General features: G+C 39.1%; 3 protein-coding genes across 6 annotated transcripts; 2 read left to right on the top strand and 1 right to left on the bottom strand.

Moving 5' to 3' along the window:
* The first annotated feature begins 854 nt into the window (after positions 1–854).
* dnajb9a (DnaJ heat shock protein family (Hsp40) member B9a) lies at positions 855–3,630 on the top strand. The gene is made up of 3 exons (XM_054620501.1): positions 855–965; positions 1,282–1,518; positions 1,769–3,630. Exons 2-3 carry the CDS (start codon positions 1,302–1,304, stop codon positions 2,203–2,205), a joined length of 654 nt encoding a protein of 217 aa, XP_054476476.1. The 5' UTR covers positions 855–965; positions 1,282–1,301; the 3' UTR covers positions 2,206–3,630.
* Positions 3,631–4,382: 752 nt separating this feature from the next.
* On the top strand, positions 4,383–15,316 carry dnm1l (dynamin 1-like). 2 transcript variants are annotated; one of them, XM_054620847.1, is made up of 20 exons: positions 4,383–4,662; positions 6,089–6,233; positions 6,929–6,964; positions 7,639–7,685; positions 8,184–8,255; positions 8,412–8,498; positions 8,621–8,783; positions 9,015–9,135; positions 9,514–9,645; positions 9,883–10,089; positions 10,220–10,340; positions 10,431–10,586; positions 10,712–10,801; positions 10,893–10,985; positions 11,430–11,483; positions 11,686–11,757; positions 12,664–12,834; positions 13,242–13,351; positions 13,482–13,641; positions 14,533–15,206. In XM_054620847.1, exons 1-20 carry the CDS (start codon positions 4,561–4,563, stop codon positions 14,587–14,589), a joined length of 2,196 nt encoding a protein of 731 aa, XP_054476822.1. In that variant the 5' UTR covers positions 4,383–4,560; the 3' UTR covers positions 14,590–15,206. The 2 variants fall into 2 exon arrangements, with proteins under 2 accessions (XP_054476822.1, XP_054476821.1); XM_054620846.1 differs by lacking the exons at positions 6,929–6,964; positions 11,686–11,757 and having other exon boundaries at positions 4,387–4,662; positions 14,533–15,316.
* Positions 15,226–19,170, bottom strand: tnnt2d (troponin T2d, cardiac). Of its 3 annotated transcripts, XM_054620849.1 has the most exons (12): positions 19,133–19,170; positions 18,990–19,000; positions 18,881–18,898; positions 18,747–18,768; positions 18,604–18,661; positions 18,402–18,518; positions 18,241–18,318; positions 18,045–18,155; positions 16,895–17,007; positions 16,672–16,762; positions 16,207–16,244; positions 15,358–15,495 (listed from the first exon to the last, which is right to left on the bottom strand). In XM_054620849.1, the coding sequence occupies exons 1-12, from the start codon at positions 19,168–19,170 to the stop codon at positions 15,450–15,452; spliced, it is 741 nt and encodes a 246-aa protein (XP_054476824.1). In that variant the 3' UTR covers positions 15,358–15,449. The 3 variants fall into 3 exon arrangements, with proteins under 3 accessions (XP_054476825.1, XP_054476824.1, XP_054476823.1); XM_054620848.1 differs by lacking the exon at positions 18,881–18,898; XM_054620850.1 differs by lacking the exons at positions 16,207–16,244; positions 18,881–18,898; positions 18,990–19,000; positions 19,133–19,170 and having other exon boundaries at positions 15,226–15,495; positions 18,747–18,760.
* Between the last annotated feature and the right edge of the window lie 1,047 nt (positions 19,171–20,217).

Here is a 20,217-nt window from a genome sequence, read left to right as displayed (position 1 = left end):
ACAGACAGAAACTATTGTATTGCACAGTGTATTTGTATTGCACAGGCTTCAACTACCTTGAAGAATCTAAAATATAAAACATATTCTGGTTTGTTGAGCATTTGTTTGTTTACCACATAATTCCATATGTGTTCCTTCATAGTTTGGATGTCTTCAATATTAATCTACAATGTAGAAAAAAATAAAAATAAAGAAAAAACCATTGAATGAGAAGGTGTGTCCAAACTTTTGACTGGTACTGTATCTAACTGTGGCTGTCAAATTAGTAGAATTAAAAAATACAGCATCTGCACATTTAATGTTGAGGAGCAGAGGTGCAAAGTAAAGACATATCAGTGCCATTCATTCAAGTACAATTCTTGTTTTTATTTATCTATTGAAACATATTTATTCCTTCATAGGTTCACTTTAAGTTTATGTTATGTTAATGTCAATTTATTGCATTTCAGATTCATATACATCTTTCAAGAGTCTAAAATATAAAACATATTCTGGTTTGTTGAGCATTTGTTTGTTTACCACATACTTCCATATGTGTTCCTTCATAGTTTGGATGTCTTCAATATTAATCTACAATGTAGATTTTTATTTTTTGAATGAGATTTGTGGTGTTTAAATATACATTAAAACTATAAAACATCACAGTATATATAGTAATACTATTAATTTAAAACAGGACATAGTTGCTGTAAACACTCAACAACAACAACAACATCGGGGTCACTATCGGACAGGTGAGGGGGTGACATTACCTGCATTGGCCGATAGAGGGCAGCAGTGCGCCAAATGATTCAGTGGAGGATCGAAGAAGACATGGAAGCGTTTGGCCGCACCATGCTGCAGCTTCTGACCGCTGCCTCTCCATAACAGCCACCCAGAGGACTGTCATGACTGGCGTTGGGGGAATTGTTTAATTTGCACGACTGCAATAAATCATCTAAACTGTGCACGTGCCCTTCAAAAAGGTAAGAAGGTTTAAATAAAAGGAGAATAACAACACATGGGAGGTATGTTCTGGTAGCATTGCCAGGCTAAGGTTAGGAGTAAGGGTTGATGGCTGTAAAAACAGTCAAATATAATTAGAACTAACATGCATAAGATCTCATTTAGAGTTAATCTATCTTTTTTGGGATGCATATTTTTTAATATGGTGATGTCATCAAGGTGCCTTGTTCTCCAGATGTGTCAACACTAATTAACCCTCCTTTGCTTCATTGCATTGCATGCAACACATTTCACTGTAATTGACCAACAGATCATTTTTTCTCTCTTCAATGCAAGGGGAGGGCAGCAGAGCAGCCATGGCAACCGCACAGTCTGCTGTGACGTTTGCAGTGTGCATCCTGGTGATAACAGAGCTGATACTGGCTAAGAAGGACTATTATGATATACTGGGAGTGCCTAAAGATGCTACTGAGCGACAGATAAAAAAAGCTTTCCACAAGCTTGCGATGAAACATCACCCAGATAAGAACAAGAGCCCCGACGCTGAAGTGAGGTTCAGAGAAATTGCTGAAGGTACACTATTCTTTCTTTCTCATTTAGGTTTGAAAAATGAAATAGTGTCCGGGCATACTGGAATAATATTCTTATTTCTAATGCAACATTTTGTCTAGTGTGAGATGAAAGTATTGTTTAGCCTGTCTCGATTTCGATTCAAATATTCTGGAGGATAGAAATATCTAAGCTTGCACATTACCATATATAACACTTGTCACAGCACTAAACCTCCTAACCCTTGACTGAATTTTTGTCTTTCTTTTTGCAGCTTATGAAACTTTATCAGACGAAAACAAAAGAAGAGAATACGACCAGTTTGTTGACACCTCTGCATACTTCACTGGGGAGACGCAAGGCAGACATCGGCAGGGTGCCCACCAACCTTTTAACTTCAACTTCAATGACATTTTCAAAGACTTTGACATCTCCAGCCAGAACAGGCATGCCCGTCAACAGAGACACTTTAATGAACACTCCAGGTCCCACAAGGACTCCCACAGCAGACACAAGAGACACTTTCAAGGAGGTTTTGGAGCAGGTGTCTTTGATGACATGTACGACGACATAGAGAGAATGTTTACCTTCGATAGACACACCAAACAGACTGACAACAGGTTTCATGGATCATCAAAACAACACTGTAGAACAGTGACGCAGCGCAGAGGAAATATGGTAACCACCTACACAGACTGCACTGCTTCTTAAGATGCGATGTAAAATGACCACTGATTCCTAATTGCCTTTATGGAATACAATACTGTTGTATTGATTTGGTAACGGAAAGCCACTTGGTCCAAATGCTGTGAAGTTTCAGCAGTGACATTGATATCTGACATTCAGGCACATAATGATGTGAACAGTAACACTCAGTTTACTTAGCTTAGCTTACATAATTGTGGTTTCAAACTATTCCCTGTGTGTGCTTGTGGACTTGAACATGATTGTAGTAGTTTTTCACTTATTGTTGAAATAAGCTGACAGGAAGTACTTTGTCAGTATTTTTTAAGGACCTTCTTTGATCGTGGAATTGTACAGTTTTGAAAAATAAAACACTCACACTTAATTTGGCACAGGAATACCCATGTGCCAGTTCACCACTAGTTTACTGCTTCCACCCTGTTATTTTGTTCAGTTTTTACTTTCTTTTGTATAGGTTGCTATTGTGGGTCTCAAAACACAGCTGAAGGTGGAAACAATAGAAACCGCTGGAATTTTGCTTATGGTTGGCAAATGGGTCGCAATGTCAACACAACTCTGCAACCCTCCACATGTTGGCTTGTTTAACTGTTGTTTCTGCTACACTTGTTGAAAAAGCGATGTGCTCTGCCAGTGATGTTTTTTTTTGAACATCATATAATGTAAAATGTGTGGTTAAATCTCCATCAGTACAATTGTAAAGTCATTGTCAATACTAGTAGAGAAAAGGTATAAGTAAATAGAGAAATGCTTGAGACCCTAGCCTTTCAATTAACACAATTAAGTGTGAAGCCCATAATGTCCTGTTTTTCCTGGTGTTTGTGGTATTTTGTGCACTTTGTAGTGGCAAAGGAAATCTGGGTTGAGGCCATCTTTAATACAAAAAAGGTCACAACCATTTCTGTACACACTTTTACTAATATTTTCTAGATCTAGATTCAATCTGAATTTACTATTAGAATGCTTGAAATGTATCAAGAAATTCTCACAAACCTTTTAGTGGCAAATCAGATAAACTACAAAGAACTTGCAGAGGACCAATTCAGCTTTAAACTGACTACAGAACTTACTATAGCTTTCATGACTTATAATTGTATTAGTCACAAGGTTTATTGTTTTATTTATTTGAGAGTGCAAGGGTGGACAATTTTGCATTTTTTTATTAACCTTAAGAGTAAGAATACTGCAGTAGTACAATGCTGAAATACTGTATGTATAAGAGCATACATGCATTGATGTTCAGCACGTTCTCGGAACTAGTGGATGAAACTCCCAGTACAAACTGTTTTCCATATCATCTGTTACCTCGTACCTTTTAAAGTGATATGTTCCTTTAAAATCTTAGTGTGAAATATTTATTTTCTTTAATGATAGTGTTGTAAATATTCAATGGCACTTTTAATTTTGTATAAAATGTGTTTCAAAGCACAAAAAGAAGAGACCAAGCTGTGTTTACTTCTCTTTATTTTTTATGTTTTGTGTAAAAGTGAGAATGTTGTGTTTATTCATTTTTTTGTATAGGACCAAAATCTGGCATATTCTATTTTTAAATTAACATTTTTTAGCACACCTTGTGAGTCATAATCAGTGACAGTTCACTGCACACTATACCAAAGATGAGTGCTTATTCAGTGCTATACGCTTTAAGAAAACTGTCCAATATTTTGTTAAAAATAAATTTGACAAGATTGTTAATTTGATTCATAAATAAAGTCAAGCTAGTTCGAGTACTACAACTAATCCCACATTTGCCATCAGACTGTACAACAACAGCGGAGACCACAGTCTGTCATGCTGACCAGCCCCCCATGTGGATATACTGTATATATATATATATATATATATATATATATATATATATATATATATATATATGTATTTATTTTTAATTATTATTATTTTATTTTTTTTATTGTATAATATGTTTTATTAATTATCTGTTTCTATGTAGTTGAGCTGCTGCAACACCCGAATTTCTCCCATGGTGATAAATTAAAATACAATAATAATAATAATAAATATTTTGCTACGCACCATAGTTACGGTTGCGTAGAAGAAGAAAATAAATAAAGAACTTAGTTTTCATTGGTGGAGCACGAGTATGACGTCACCGGTAGGGAAATGTAGTTCCGCAGAGAAGCGTAACCCCGACCACGGGAATGTTGACGGAGACTCTTAAAAACTCCAACTCCCATGATTCCAATAGGCGCAACTGTGTGTGCGCAGTTGCTGCTTGCGGAGAGCTCCGAAGAAGCGACGCCTGTAGCATTTAGCCCGAGAGACATTGAATGACTTTGTAGCGCTGTGCGGCCGCGGAGAGAAAGCTGTCTGTTTTGACGGGTCGGCGCACTAGTACCGGAGCTCATGGAGGCCCTCATACCGGTCATCAACAAACTGCAGGACGTGTTCAACACGGTCGGCGCGGACATCATCCAGCTGCCGCAGATAGCTGTGGTGGGGACGCAGGTGAAGAAACGTCACTTTGCTCTGAAGGGTTAGCAAGTTAGTTAGCATGCGCCAAGTTGTTGTTTTGGCTGCTCTTGGCGTGGAAACCTCTTCCAGTTTGCATGCTGGGATACTTGACACAGCTGCGCAGACTGGCCCTGCATAAGCTTTGCCTTTTATACATCTAATGCTAATTTACTTAGGAGCTAGATTAGCATTAGCTGCATGTGATCTCCACCATAAAGTCAACGCAGCTTGCAGTGTTTGTGGCTGACAGGGCACGAGCACCTGTGCACGTAGCCCTCAGATCAATATCTTGAAAGTTAAATCTTTATTAAGGCATTCATCACATCATGCACATGCATCTAAATTGAGTTTATCAGATAACCTACACTCAGCTATAACTAATGCTGTAAGGGTGAATAACCTGCAATATGTCCTTCCTTCATAAAGGTAACAATGTTGAGTTGTGTTGAAGGTTTCCATATATTATGATTATGTAGATCCTCCTTTATATAGATGGGATGAACACAGATTACACACACACTTCTCAGTCAAACACAGTACAATTCAACAACACCAGGAACTGTGAATGGACATGAAGTTTAATCAACACTTTTCTTCTCCAATACAGTTTCACTCCGTCCACCAAACTACCTTTCCGACACATCAAAGCCTAATTGGTTTAAAGTGGCTGGTTTTTAGTCTCACACGTTTACTTCCTCTGGTTAGCTAATAGGATGTGGCTGTCTCAGATCTTTTTGGCAGGAATCTGATGGTGTTGCGGTGAGACAAGGCAAGCCAGAGGATGGTTTAAGAGCCTGATTTGTTTTGTTTGTCCTTGCCAGGGCTCCACAAAGGCCCAGATCTGCAAAGTCCTTCAGTTAAGGACAGCTGTAACTGAGACCTTATGCCAACTATTGGTTTTCCGGGTCAGATCTATTAATAGGCCTATGTAGTAACTATATCAGTCAAAAAAACACTACATTTACTCCTACAGATGAAGAAACTGATTACATTTGTAGCCTTCACCTCCTACTGAGGAAATCAGTGTCAGTCCAATAAAGCCAAATCTGCCAGGCAGGAAGTTATTGAGTTAAGCAGATCTCATTGGGAGATACTCGACCACACGTGCGAATAAACCAGGAATGTCTTCCTTGTCGCACCCATTGCTTGTGTTAATGACAAGCTGTACAGTGGAAGATGCCACAAGGTTTGTGTTCAAACAGTGAGTGACATTCAGCGCTGCCAACTTCGCCCCAGTACTTCCTGGGCCTCTCTGAGCAGGAAGTTTTTTTATGGCCCAGAACTAAATTAGAGCTTTGCTCTCCTGGTCAAAATTAAATCTAAACTTATTTCTCGCTTCAACGAGTCATTCATACTTCAGTCTCCCCACTGATGTTTTTACTTATGATGTTGTTGTTGTTGTTGTTGTTATTGTCTACAGAGCAGTGGGAAGAGTTCCGTTTTAGAAAACCTGGTGGGTCGGGACATCCTGCCACGTGGCACTGGCATCGTTACACGCCGACCTCTTATCCTTCAGCTAGTGCACATCGATCCAGACGACTGCAGGAAAACCAGTGATGAGAATGGTAACGTCTCCATCACCCTCTGTTATCTCTGTATCTGTGTGGGTTTTTGCATGTTTATTTTCTTCTACAAACTAAACTTCCATCAACTTGATAACTAATCAGCTATATGTATACACATATACAATTGTGATGGATACATATTGAGGGGGACATTTTACTGTTAAAAAAATACTTTTTTGTGCTGTCTGGTAGACAAGCTGTGTAAAGGTGACAGGTGTCTCTAATTGGCCTAAAACCTGGCATTTCTGTACTGCAGTATCTTGTCACTTATCAGCCAAATATACACCAGTACAAAATATATCTGCAATAAGGTTATATATTGGCCTTGCCATATTTAGTGAAACCATATCAGGAAATGCTGCATTAAGCAGACTAGTTGGTGTACTTCTTCCAAAATACATTTTGTCAAGTGACTGTATGGGGTTGTCACAGTATTAATTCAGACAGGAAACTGTAAAGAGTCATTTAAATTCAGCAATCTGGCTTTCACTGGCCAAGAACATAACAGTTTATACGCTTTAAATGTGTATAGAGATCTTTAACAGACACTCTCGGGGAAAATGTGCCACGGTCCTGCATTTATTCAATGCAGTCCTCTGGGAACGGCCTCGGAGCGACTCTGCATTGCTGCAGTTGAACACAGGAGCTGCAGATAGCCAGGCTAACCCCTTTTGTCTCCTGTCATCTCTCTTTAACCACAGAATCCAAGAGAAATGGACGCCTTTACAGAGGTCTCCTTTTCTTTGTTCTTTGCCTTATTGTGATTGTATATTACATAACCTCCACCGTCTCCCTTGCTCACTCTAAACCATCCTGCCCTGCATTTGTGTAGCTTTTTTTTTACAACGCTGCCAAACCATGTGGCTTCACTTTATTCAGCTCAAGCCGTCCCATCGATTTAGGCTGGTCTCTGTCAGTTAAAGCTAGACAAAGAAAATTAGCAGATTCCTGTAGAAAATAATAGTTTTGTGCCTAGTTTTACATTTTAAAAGTCCACCTATGATGTCCTGAATACCAACTTCCTCTAAGACGACTAACAGACTCCACCTATGTAATTTTGTTTCCTTGTTTTTGTTGCAGTGTTGATAATTGCTTTGTTTTGAAGACTCTCTAGGTCCTTGCTTCCCAAATGCACATGCTTTTTTTTTTTTTTTTTGCTTTAGGCTTTTATTTGCTTTCATGACTTTTGTGTGAAAACCACTGTTCTTTTTTTTTTTTTTTTTTTACATCTTCCTCTGTGAATTTTTTGCTCTGGGGAGTTGTTTCCACCCCATGTTTTCCAACAGAGAAGTCATCCCATGAGACATAGCACTAGTAATAATAGTAACACTGATCTCAAGGCAACATCAACACATCTGTCACATCAGTAACTGAAACATCTGTCCTCAACTTTGTATTCCTGCAGGCATCGAAGGAGAGGAATGGGGCAAATTTCTTCACACCAAAAACAAGGTAGAGTTGTCACCCTCATGTCCACACACTGTTGTCAGCCAGACAACTATACTCTCAATGGAGTCTGCCACCACCGTTGTCTTGTATGAAGTCAAATCTGAATATTTGCTAAACTGTGTGTGGTTCAGCATCCTGTATTGATAGACTAACATTTATGGATTAGAAACACAAAGACATTCTGTGGTTTTGTGGTCTGTTTAAAACAGCAACATCTGAAATGAGATCAGGCACACAGCCTTTCAGTAGCTTAAGATGTTTGTGTGCCTTATGGGTAAATATCCTCCAAGGTAGAATTGTGTCTCTTTAGTTCCCCATGGTTCATTATGTTTGAACAAAGAAGCTTTCATGATGTGCTGATAACATCAGCAAGAATATTTGAAAACAAACCCTATAATGTCCTATTTTTTCTTCACTCTGTTGTTGTTGTTTGAGTATCAAAAAAATACCCGTTGCTAACATATTGAAGTCTTTATTTTTCATGTTTAATTGCTCTTCCAGATCTACACAGACTTCGAGGAGATCAGGCAAGAAATTGAAACAGAAACTGAAAGAATTTCTGGCAATAACAAGGTATGCTGATTACGGCCATGAAGAGGGAACTTTAAAACAAGAAGTTATAAAAGCAATGGATGATCTCTAAATATCAGCTTCAACCTGAGATTTTGACTCAACTTCTAAAGCAACATCAGCCTGTTAAGAGTGACCAAAGTGTTTTGTTTTTTTCAGGGTATTAGTGATGAACCCATTCACCTGAAAATCTTCTCACCACACGTTGTGAACCTCACATTGGTGGATCTGCCTGGCATTACAAAGGTGAGATAGGTTTCCCCTTTTTCCTCTCCATGTCCAGACCTGACTGATCAATGAAAGCAAAACAACCCTGCAGATGAATTTCATGGTTTGAAGTCGAATGTGTTTTGTATTTGTTAACACAGTTGCCGGTGGGAGACCAGCCCAAAGACATAGAGATCCAGATCAGAGAATTGATATACAAGTACATCGCCAACCCCAACTGCATCATCCTGGCTGTGACTGCTGCCAATACAGACATGGCAACCTCAGAGGCCCTTAAAGTGGCCCGCGAGGTTGACCCTGATGGTAAATGGCTTTCTTATTGATTCACTCTTCACTTTCTTCGGTTGCTTTTCTCGAGTTCTTGCCCGTTAGCCAAATTTGTGATATTGGGCTATATAAAGAAAATGTTCTGAACTTCTGTTTTTTTACTTTGGATGTGTCATCAATGTATATTATTATTGTCATGTGCTCTTTGCATTTCCTGCCTCAGTGGTATTTATTTTAGACATGTCTCTAATATGTCTTTGTCTTCAGGCAGGAGGACGCTAGCAGTGGTGACCAAGCTGGATCTGATGGATGCTGGCACAGATGCTATGGATGTATTGATGGGCAGGGTCATTCCTGTTAAACTGGGCATTATTGGAGTCGTTAACAGGTAACACTGCACGTTTGCGCCATGTTAGTTAGTTAGTTAGTTAGTTAGTTAGTTAGTTAGTTAGTTAGTTAGTTAGTTAGGAGGGGAAGAAGGAAGGAACAAACAAATAAGGTATTATCCCTGTTTTATGATTTCACCAGAAAATTATAAAGAAAAAAACCAAATCTGAGGATAAATGTCAGGGACACAGTACAAACAAACATGATTCATTTTAATAAATTCTAGTACACAGCCTACCTGAAGGTTTAAAATGGCTGTGCAGGCTGGCATATCATCCGGAAAACCCTAATCTTTATACTGTATTTAATTCACATTTACTGTCTTGCATCTATGATTTCCCTGCTATTTAACTAACTATATTTGCTTTCATTTTCTTAGGAGTCAGCTGGATATTAATCAGAAGAAGTTGGTGGCAGATGCCATCCGAGATGAATACGCCTTCCTACAGAAGAAGTACCCTTCCCTTGCAAACAGAAATGGAACCAAATATCTGGCAAGAACATTGAACAGGTATTGAGTTAGAATTCATGTATTACTTAGATTTTTTTTAAATATATATATTATTTGTTATGTGTTTTTTACCAAATACAATTTTTGTGACGCTTCTTAACCTTGAACATTTGAAGGGCACTCCCTCTCTTGACTGCTAAATCTTCCATTCTAATGCCGTACTGTTGTTGTAGACAACAATTCTCTCTCTTAATATCCCAATCAGAGTGTAAACTGGTTTCTTTAATCTTATCAAAGGTTACTCATGCACCACATCAGAGACTGTCTTCCTGAGCTGAAGACGAGGATCAACGTGCTGGCATCTCAGTACCAGTCGTTGCTCAACAGCTACGGCGAACCTGTCGAGGACAAGAGCTCCACGTTGCTGCAGCTCATCACCAAGTTTGCTGCAGAGTACTGCCACACCATAGAGGGCACGGCCAAGTACATCGAGACAACAGAGCTGTGAGTTACGCAACTCTCATACATGTACATCCATCCACCACTAAGGGGCGCTAGCATCAATACTATCCTGAGTGCTCAAGTTAAACCTCTGCCTGTATCTTTAACGTATTTTCATCTCCTTTTTTTTCAGATGTGGTGGAGCGAGAATCTGTTATATATTTCATGAAACCTTTGGCCGCACATTGGAGTCCGTAGATCCTCTGGGTGGTCTGACAACCATCGATGTGCTCACAGCAATCAGAAATGCAACGGTGGGTTTCTGCTTCCTCTTTAACTTATGATCTGTGTTTTTTAAATGGCACCTTTTTTTTGAAGACTCATAGCTTCATTGTATTCTTCAGGGCCCGAGGCCGGCTCTATTCGTGCCTGAGGTTTCCTTTGAGTTGCTGGTAAAGCGGCAGGTGAAGCGCCTGGAGGATCCCAGTCTACGCTGCGTGGAGCTGGTTCACGAGGAGATGCAGAGGATCATCCAGCACTGCAGCAACTACAGCACGCAGGTGAGGAACACAGATTCACGTATACATATTAAACCCACAAAAGTGATGTCACCTGGACTAACCACGTCATGTACTAGAAGTCTATTAAATATAAACAAACACTATTTTTTTTTTTATCTCTGCAGGAGTTACTGAGGTTTCCAAAGCTCCATGATGCCATAGTAGAAGTGGTCACCTCGTTACTCAGGAAGAGACTCCCAGTCACCAATGAAATGGTCAGGACCTGCTCACACTGAACACCACTTTAAGGGAAGTTAATGGGCATCCTAGTGCTGATTAATCAATCTATTTTTATTTTTTCTACAGGTTCACAACCTGGTTGCCATTGAGCTGGCCTATATCAACACCAAGCACCCTGACTTTGCCGATGCCTGTGGCCTCATGAACAACAACATAGAGGTAAGACAGCGCTGCACTTCTCTGACTGGAAGCTAACCACACATAATGCATCTGTTAAATTATGTGTTTTGTAATCCCATAATCAACATGTTTGTAATAACAATGTGTGAAATTGTTAGAGGGGTCGCTCATTGTGATGAACCTACAAAGAGTTCTCACCCGAGTCTGTTGCTTCCTCGGCTTTACGGATCTTTGTAGCGACTCTCAGCTCATTGCTTAGCTGCCACGACCGCAAATGTTTTGATTCACTCTCATTGGGAACATGTTTTTATTTAAAGGCACTACTAAAGGAAAGGTTTTCTCAAAGAGAGATTAAAGTTAGCATTACCAAAAGTAAAATTAAAAAAAATGAAGCTTTATTTTTTTTAAGACATAAATACAGTTTCTATCTTTCTTCTTTAGGGATTTGACAGAGATTCATTTTTTAAACTTCCTCTCTCATAGGAGCAGAGACGCAACAGAATGAGAGACCTGCCCTCTGCCGTCCCCAGAGACAAGGTACAGTCAGTCATCCCGATTTACATTTTTCTCTGTTTCTTGTCAATGGCTTGAACACATTGCACATAAAGATTCAGTCCTTTTTCACTGAAGAATTGACCAACTTCAACATTATTTCGTAATAAATCTAACAGTATGTAAAGTTCCTTCACACCTCTGCCTGTAGCTACACTCTTTTCTTCTTGATGTTGTCTTTCTCTAGTCCCTTAGAGGCCCAGGTGGTCAGTCTCTCTCTCCTTCTGAGCCTTTTGCCCTTGAGGGCGAGGCCACCAAGGTGTGACCCGTTCGCCCGCTGCCTGCCCACATTTAACCTCTGACCCCCCCCCATGACCCTACTGTCGTCCTTATTTCCCAGTTTACACTGTGCTCTGATCCCCTATGAAAGTACTCTCCTCTAAATTTACTCAAACCCTGATGTAGCAGGTGGTTGGGCCTTTAGTGTCCTGAAAATGCAGCGGGATTTGAGGGGCAGTTTGTTCCCTTTTATAAACCTGATCTGAATGACCTTTGACCTTCATTCTTTAACTATGTGTAACTAACCCATTTTTCTGCATGCTGATTGCTCACAACTAATATAATATTGCTAATTAAAATAAAGTCATAATAATTTGCATGTGCTCTTTTACTTAAGAAACTTTGCCTTGGTAAGAGTGGGTGATATGGAAAAACATATTGTACTTGTATAAAGACATAGCAGTCTTTCTCAGAACTCTATTGAAAAATATAACATTGTTTGGTAAAATAACAATAATTCTCCCTCTGGCTAATCTGAGAAATAAATCTAAATCAACAAATGAATGACCAAAAGTCCTGTAAACCCAATATTACAATATTTCCTGCTACTGCTGAGGAAACAGTATGTTAACATCTCTTATATCATGATGTATATATTTTCATATCATCCAATCTAAACCTGGGTTATGTCATTTATGCCCTCTAACTGTCAGTGTTTTCCAACAGTCCTCCTACACTAAGTTTGAAGAATGAACAATACTCCTGATTTACTTCTTTGCAGTGAAGTCAAAGAAGCCCTGTGGCATGCTACTATTTAAACTCTTCTGAAAGTTAACAGTGATTACATACACACGCATGATGCACTTCCAGCCCTTATAATTGCCTTAACATGTGCAGCATTCATCACACGTCTTCTCTCTCCCCCGTCTCTCTCTCCCCCCCGCAGGCTGCAGCAGGCGGCTCTCAGAGCGGCTCCGAGCAGACAGACGGCGGGACGGGGAACTGGAGGGGCATGTTGAGGAAGGGAGAGGACGGATCAGCTGGTGACAGAGCCATGCTCCAGTACCCACTGTCTTCAAGCCCACAAAAGGGCCACGCTGTCAACCTGCTGGATGTGGTGGGTACTCTGCATTTGTAGACATTGTAACGGATTCAAAACATGCCATTGTTGGTTTCAACAATTTAAAGAACGTGCAATTTCTGTATTGTAGTTATTGCTCTACAGTTATGTATCATATGGAGAGCAACGAGACATAAGAGGGTCACGTTTTCTAATGTTGTAGGCAAACACACATTGAAATGTAAAAACAACCTTTTCAATATTTTTTTGGTCTCAATATCCCATAAGGGTGCCATTGCAATGAATTGTTTTTTATTCATAGTTTTTGTTTCCATTAGTTTTTTTTTCTTGTTCACGTTCCACATTATGCATTTAAGTCTAACTTAAATCTAGTTAAGTAATCCTTTTTGTTGTAAAAATAATGTTTTTTTTAAAATGTATTCTTAATACTTTTTCACTGTCAGCCTGTACCAGTGTCCAGAAAGTTGTCCGCTCGAGAGCAGAGGGACTGCGAGGTCATCGAGAGACTCATCAAGTCATACTTCCTGATTGTACGAAAAAACATCCAGGACAGGTACTCGTGTAATCAGCCTCGCTCTTTCTTTTTTCACCTACCATGATAACATTTTCGATAACTTGGCATTGTTGCGCCGCTCTTATGCGCCGTACCGTCTTCTCACCCTCCGTTGTTGTTTTTGCCTCAGTGTACCGAAGGCGGTGATGCACTTCCTGGTGAACCATGTGAAGGACTGCCTGCAGAGTGAGCTGGTGGGTCAGTTATATAAGACGGGCCTGCTGGACGACCTGCTGACAGAGTCCGAGGACATGGCCCAGAGACGCACCGAGGCCGCTGACATGCTCAAGGTAACGGTGATCGAGTGTCACAACGGATCGCCCAAACAAGATCCTGAATCAATCATAGGCTCACTGCTCATAAAGGTTTTGGTCGGGGGTCTTTGTCAAGGTTATTTAAAACATATACATATGTAAAAAAAAAAAATCAAAACTTTAGCTCTTCTCTTTAGAGGAGTAGATCCAGATGAAAAACAGCTTCACTCATTAAAGTTATATTAATTGAGAAATAAAGCTTGAAAGAATTGGTTCACAATCTGTCTTAAAACAATATTCAGATGCCCATTAAAACATTTAAAGTGTTTTCTTGCTGTGATAGTTCCTCCTGTTTATACTGCCATCAAAAGATAAATATGATATCAATGTAAGTGATTTGGAACAAAATCCATTGACCTTGCTCTGCACCAAATTATATTTAGAGGTTTATTTGAGGCCTCAGCAGTTTGGGTTTCTCACAATCAATCAAATATATTTCAATGTCTTTTTAGTGCAAAACTCCCTATTTGTGTTTCATAGTTGAGCTGCAGCAAAAGGATGCTAACAAAAAGAGAATTTTGGACTAAAAATGTGCCCCTTTTATGGAAATATGCGTCACTGCAAACCGCTCAAAATATATATTTTGCCACATGGGTAATTGCAAACAGATGCAAAAGGGTAAATTTAACTCCGCTGCAAACTTTCTGGGCGTGTTCTCTTTGGTGGATCAGACCTTGAGACGGGGCAGAAAGCATTTGCAAGTGATGCACAATTCATGGTGTCATCATGGGCTTCATGCCGTTCTTTTTTTAAATGCACCCGTCAGTGAAAGAACTAGTTGATATATGAGAGAGTACCCTTTTATATACCAAAAAGGCATCAGCTCAGGGTATAGGAATAATACGTTTATTCTATTTGTGTGTCCAGGCGTTGCAGAAAGCCAGCCAGGTGATCGCGGAGATCAGAGAAACCCACCTGTGGTGAGGACGGACTCCCTTCAGCAGGTTCCGTTCATCACTCGTGGACCATCCAAACGCTCCTGCTGAGACTCCCAGACGAACAAGTTGAAAATGCACTGGTGTGGATATATGTATATCAAAACATAGTTGTAATGTACAGTAAGGACTTTGATTAAATGAAGGGCAGTTCATATCAGCTCCTCTCCATCGGCATCACACACACACACACACGCACACACGCTCCTGTCCTAGTTGTTATATTTTTCTTATGTAACTGAAACAATAAGTAGATAATGTTGTGCATCACCACTATGTGGAGCCTTGCTGAGGAATCTCTGCTCTTTATTTAAAATTGAATTAAAGCTGGAAATGACAAAACTAATGCTGCGACATGTAGACGTTCTCTTTATCACGTCAATTATTTTATTAGATGTTGACAGAATAATGTGTCTACTGCTGATTGTTTCCAAAGAAATGCACTTCATGTAGATATTTTACTGTTAAGAACAGTTGTTTGTATGCAGACATGAAACTATTCTACATCAGACCCACATTTGTCCCTTTTTATTTACATGTTTCAACAAGATCTCATCCCATTTGTTGAGGGTAAAGTACATTGAATAAGCTGTAACTGAGAGGTTCTGGCTGCTTGAGTTTTTGTTTAAATGTGTTGTAGCACTGAATGCTGGACGTAGTAACGAAGAAACAGACAACCTGCATTGTTTGCAGAGAGGCAGCAGAGTGGATGTAAAGACATATTTATTGTTTTGATATCATGATAATTGACATGTAACCCAACACAACAGAACAATGAATACACACATAAATGACACGTTGGCCAATCACTGGTGTCGCGGTCTGCTTCGGCCCCGTCTGGCTGCTCCTTTACCTCAGCCGGCCGGCCATCTTGCCCTTGCCACGTCCTTTGGCACTGAAAGGATGCAGGGAAAGATAAATGCCAGATGGAAAACATAGTAACGAGTAGGTTTAGGAAACGTGGACGTCATTCAATTTCTGCACTCAGCAAACCAGAACACATAAGAGTGAACAGGATGTATTTTGTACAGTATTGATAGTAAACACAGACATGTTCTCTATTTCAGACCGCTGTTCTGACATGAAATAAGTTTAGATTAAATCAAAATTGTAAGAACACATAAATAAATTTATTTTACTGAAGCTTGAGAGTTTGTCACGCTACTGACATTACAAATAAAACTAGTTTTATTTCCTTTGCAGTTTTGAAAGAGTCCCCTTTGTGCTCAGATATGTATCAAAGTATGAAATTAAGAATAATTCTGCAACTTCTGTGGGAATTTTTTTCATTTAGATTAGATTACCAGAGCCTGCCAGGTGCAATATAAAACATATTATATTTGAACAAATTGAGCCAAGACATTCATAATTCAATGCCCGTGTTTGAGATGGGCAGAGAGAATAAATAGTCTCAGAGAGGGTTTTGTGGTTAATCTATGTTGTAGGTGTGTCTGTATTAACATTCAAAAGATTGTGATCGTACTCTGATATCTTTGATCTTTCCGTGTCAGTAACAATGGTGGAAATGTGATGTGGAATGGTGTATAAAAAATCTCAGAATGGAAAGAAGTAGCACATATTTTAAGTTGGGGTTTTGTGTTCTTACCTCTGGTGGTCCTGGACTCGAGCAAGAAGCTGGTTGATCTGAAAGAACACACAGATCTTGTTAAGCGTTCATTGTCTTTAAAGCAAGTTTGTCTTTTTTGACCAAACACCTTTCACCTGTAATATGTAACTTCATGCACCTGCAAGGCTTGTGCCACTTGTGTCAGGTGAAAAATTAAAGAAGGATGCAGTTGACGAGGCGGATGATTTATAGCAGAAATTGTTTCTCCAGACACACATTTCTAAAATTCATCCATCAAATATCTGTAACTACTTATCCTTGGCAGGGTCGCGAAGAGCTGGAGTCAGTCCCATCTCATATTTATTTCTAATACTTGACATTAAACCGTGCTTGTTTCCACATCTGTCCCAGATGCCGCATTCTTCTTTTGTTTCTCATAGGGATAGAGGACCTCATCACCAAATCAATTGTTTCCATTGTCTTGTGCTGCGCTGGATGACTTACATCATACTTCTGTCTTTTGAGTTTTTCACCCAGATCAAACTTCTCAGCCTCCAGTCCCATCAGCCACTGCCTCAGCTCGTTGGCCTTCTCCCTGAACACAAATAACCACGGGTCACATTTAGAGTATCAATAGTATATCCAGTGACAACAACCATTTCAATCATCAGAATCCTATTAATGTCAGGGTTCATCATTTGAGACATGGTGCTCAACTTCGACCTACTTGAGTTTGTCCTCGTTCAGATGATCAACGGTAAGAGGCTTCCTGCGGTCGGCCAGGATCTTCTTCTTCTTCTCCCTCTCAGTTTGTTTCTTCGCTCCTTTTCTGTTATCACTCTGTGTTGGTCACAATGCAGACAAACACTTAAGTCAATCTGAATGTTACAAATAAGTAGTTTTTGAATCCATCTGTTTTTTTCAGGAAAAGTACTATAATATTATTGTAGAGGTACATACTGTATACTGTACTAAGTATTCTGATCCTTTAATTAAGAAAAAGTACAGATTTAAAATTGTAAAACTACTCCATTACAAAAAAAAGTAATTCAAAACATTACTATGATGCAAAATGAATTATAAAAGCTGCCCTGTGAGTGTTGTATTAGTAAACACACATTATATTATATTTTTTAGTGTATTTTACTGTTTTATTTCTACTGATGTGTTTACAGTATGTGTTAGCAGCATTTCAGTGCTGTAGTTGGTCAAGGTAGTTATATTCCATCACTGCATAATTGTAATCCAATATGACAATTTTAAACTACATTTTTACACCAATAATTTCAGGTTTAATTTATGTTTATGCTCATTTAGGTTTTGTACTCAAATTATTTTAGAAAGGTTAGACGGAAAGTATTTTAGAGTGATGCTGTCTAGGGGCATCACTGAGCTTGATGAGCTAAAGGAGACATTTAATTCTCATTTTCAGTTTCATTCCTGCATTTTTGGTTTCTACATGTTACCATGCTTTAATGTTAAAAAAAAACACAGTATTGTCCTCAACCTGTCTGTGTGATTATACCTGTATTCACTTTTGTCTGAAATGCTCAGTTTAAAAAACTTGCTCTTAAGCCCCCCTCTCGAAAAAGCCCAGTCTGCTCTGACTGGGTTTTTAATATTTCACAGTTTGTTAGTTGGTAGGCAACAATTTCCAATTGCATTTGCATTAGCGCTGATTTTTTTGTTTTTATGACATAAATCATAATGATATGACCTTTTTTGTGTCACTGTGAAGTAACAAAGAGATACTTTTGTTTCCCTTTGTGCTTCTATGTATGAAGCTTCTACTTGAGTAGGATTTTTGAGTATTTTTTTCCATCCCTCTTCACTATGCTTCTCATTTAAACACTAAAGGCGATGAGGAGTAGAATGACCTTCTGTCCAGCGCTGTACTGCGCGGTCATGTTTGAGAGGGCCTTCTTCTTCCTGTTGTCGTCGTCGTGCTTCTTACGATGCTCCTCTTGTTCCTTGCGTTCTTTTTCATCCTGTATGCAGCACAGATCAATCATTTAGTGGAGAAACTGATGACGTTGTCTGATATGATGAATGAGTTCATGTATGATCATATACCGCAAGTCTGGCCTGCCTCTCCTTCTCTCTCTCTGCCCGGACCCTCTGCTGCTCTGCTCTCTCAGCACGACGTTTATCCTACAGGATGAAGAATCAAACACTGTTGTGGTGATTTGGACGAAACAGAAACACGATAATTCCTCTTTGACTGACACACTCACAATTCTGTTAACGAGGGTGATGAGCTCCTCTTCTTCTTTCTTCCTCTGGATGAAGTGAGCCTCGATCAGAGACTGCAGCTCAGACAGATCCTTCTCCTGACGCTTCCTGTGGATGTCCTGCCATCAGAAAAAAAAAACAAATCAGGGAAAGAAAGATGCTGTGTTTCTATTCAGAAGGAGATATTTAAAAAGGTTGACTCACATCAAAATCCACTTTATCACCGTCAGGGATCTTTGGAGGAGCAATATTTGTCATGAACCTGTGGAAGTGAGCAGTTTATTAGTGAAAGATCTGCTTTAAGTTTGGTTTTAACTGCTAAACTAAAGAAGATCTGAGACACTTACTTTGGCTTGGGCTTTGACTCATCTGGGACAAAGAAAAGAAAATAGGAGACATTTAGAAGACAAGCAAGTTAGAAGAGGTCATTAACAAACTGTTGCATGAGAAGAAAAAAGGAAAATTATTGTAGTTTTCTCACCTAGGGCTTCCTCTTGAGCTGATGAGCAGGACCATAAATGATTAGTGAAATTATTGGAAATGAAATGAGGTAAAGTACATAAAAACATGGAGAAGTGCATCATTCTTACCTTCTTCCTCCCTTCAGAAGTATTGAAAAAAAAGAAAAAGAATAACAAAATCACAAATAAGTTTTCATTATTTAGAGTAATGGTTTTTTTAATCACAATATAAAAATATAGTATAGTATATAGTACAAAAAATGAGTACATACAGAACTTCCTCCTCCATGACTTCTTCCGTGTCAGACATTTTGTTATGGATGAGCTCTGCAAAATGAATCCCTATTAGCCTATTTTTAGACTGACAAATATTTCCGATCATTAAACATCATAGCGGAGCATAACATGGCAAACATTTGGACAGTTCACACTGACCACACTGACCCAAATATCTTTGGTCCCTTTGGTAGGAGTGGAAAAAAGTATTCTTATCTATTACCGGAGCAATGGGATCGGTGTCACAATAAAATACTCTGTTACAAGTAAAGGTCGTGCATTGAAAATAAATACTTAAAATAATCTCAAAAATGTTGCAAGTTTTTCAATGTTGTAGTTCAGATGCTGCTGTAGATCTAACTACTGTTTTATAAACATTTGTACTCTAGTACAGTATTCAAGTAAATGTTCTTTTTTTCTTCCTACACAGGATAATACTAAAAATATTTCCTTCATCTTGTGACAGAGCAGTTGTTGTTAAGTTAAATAAAATAGTTTTCCCTCAAATGTGTTGAATACTATAAAGTATCACAAAATAGAAATACTCCACTGCTCTACAAATATTTAGTTTATTTTCTATCAGATAATTTACATTGTTTTAACACCAGAACCCCCAGTGAAAAGCATGTTATCTCAAACGTGTGTGAGTGGTATATTAGTGTATTAAATGTGACTTAAAGATCTAAGCAGGCGATAAAAAGATCTGAAATCAGAGAAATCTGTTTTCTTCACGTTATAGTTGTTAGACAGCAATTCATTTCCAGATTTCCAGATAAACAAGGCATTGATTTAAAGTAGCAGCGCTGACATGAGAGAGTCTTTACCTGTTGCCCAGACAGAGGGAGCTCAGAGACGAGCGACAGACTTCAGCTCCTTGAGTTTCACAAACAGGTTGAGCATCAAGGATACATAGTCCAGTACTTCACACTCATGTGACTGCAGCACCCTATGGCTGTTCAGTCTATTGTTAGTCAGCTGGATATTGGGGCACTGTCAACACACACACACACACACACACACACACACACACACACACACACACACACACACACACACACACACACACACACACACACACACA

This window comes from Anoplopoma fimbria, chromosome 19 (assembly GCF_027596085.1).
Source record: "Anoplopoma fimbria isolate UVic2021 breed Golden Eagle Sablefish chromosome 19, Afim_UVic_2022, whole genome shotgun sequence".
In the NCBI taxonomy this organism is placed as follows: Eukaryota; Metazoa; Chordata; class Actinopteri; order Perciformes; family Anoplopomatidae; genus Anoplopoma; species Anoplopoma fimbria.
This window is presented reverse-complemented; position numbering and strand designations above follow the sequence as displayed.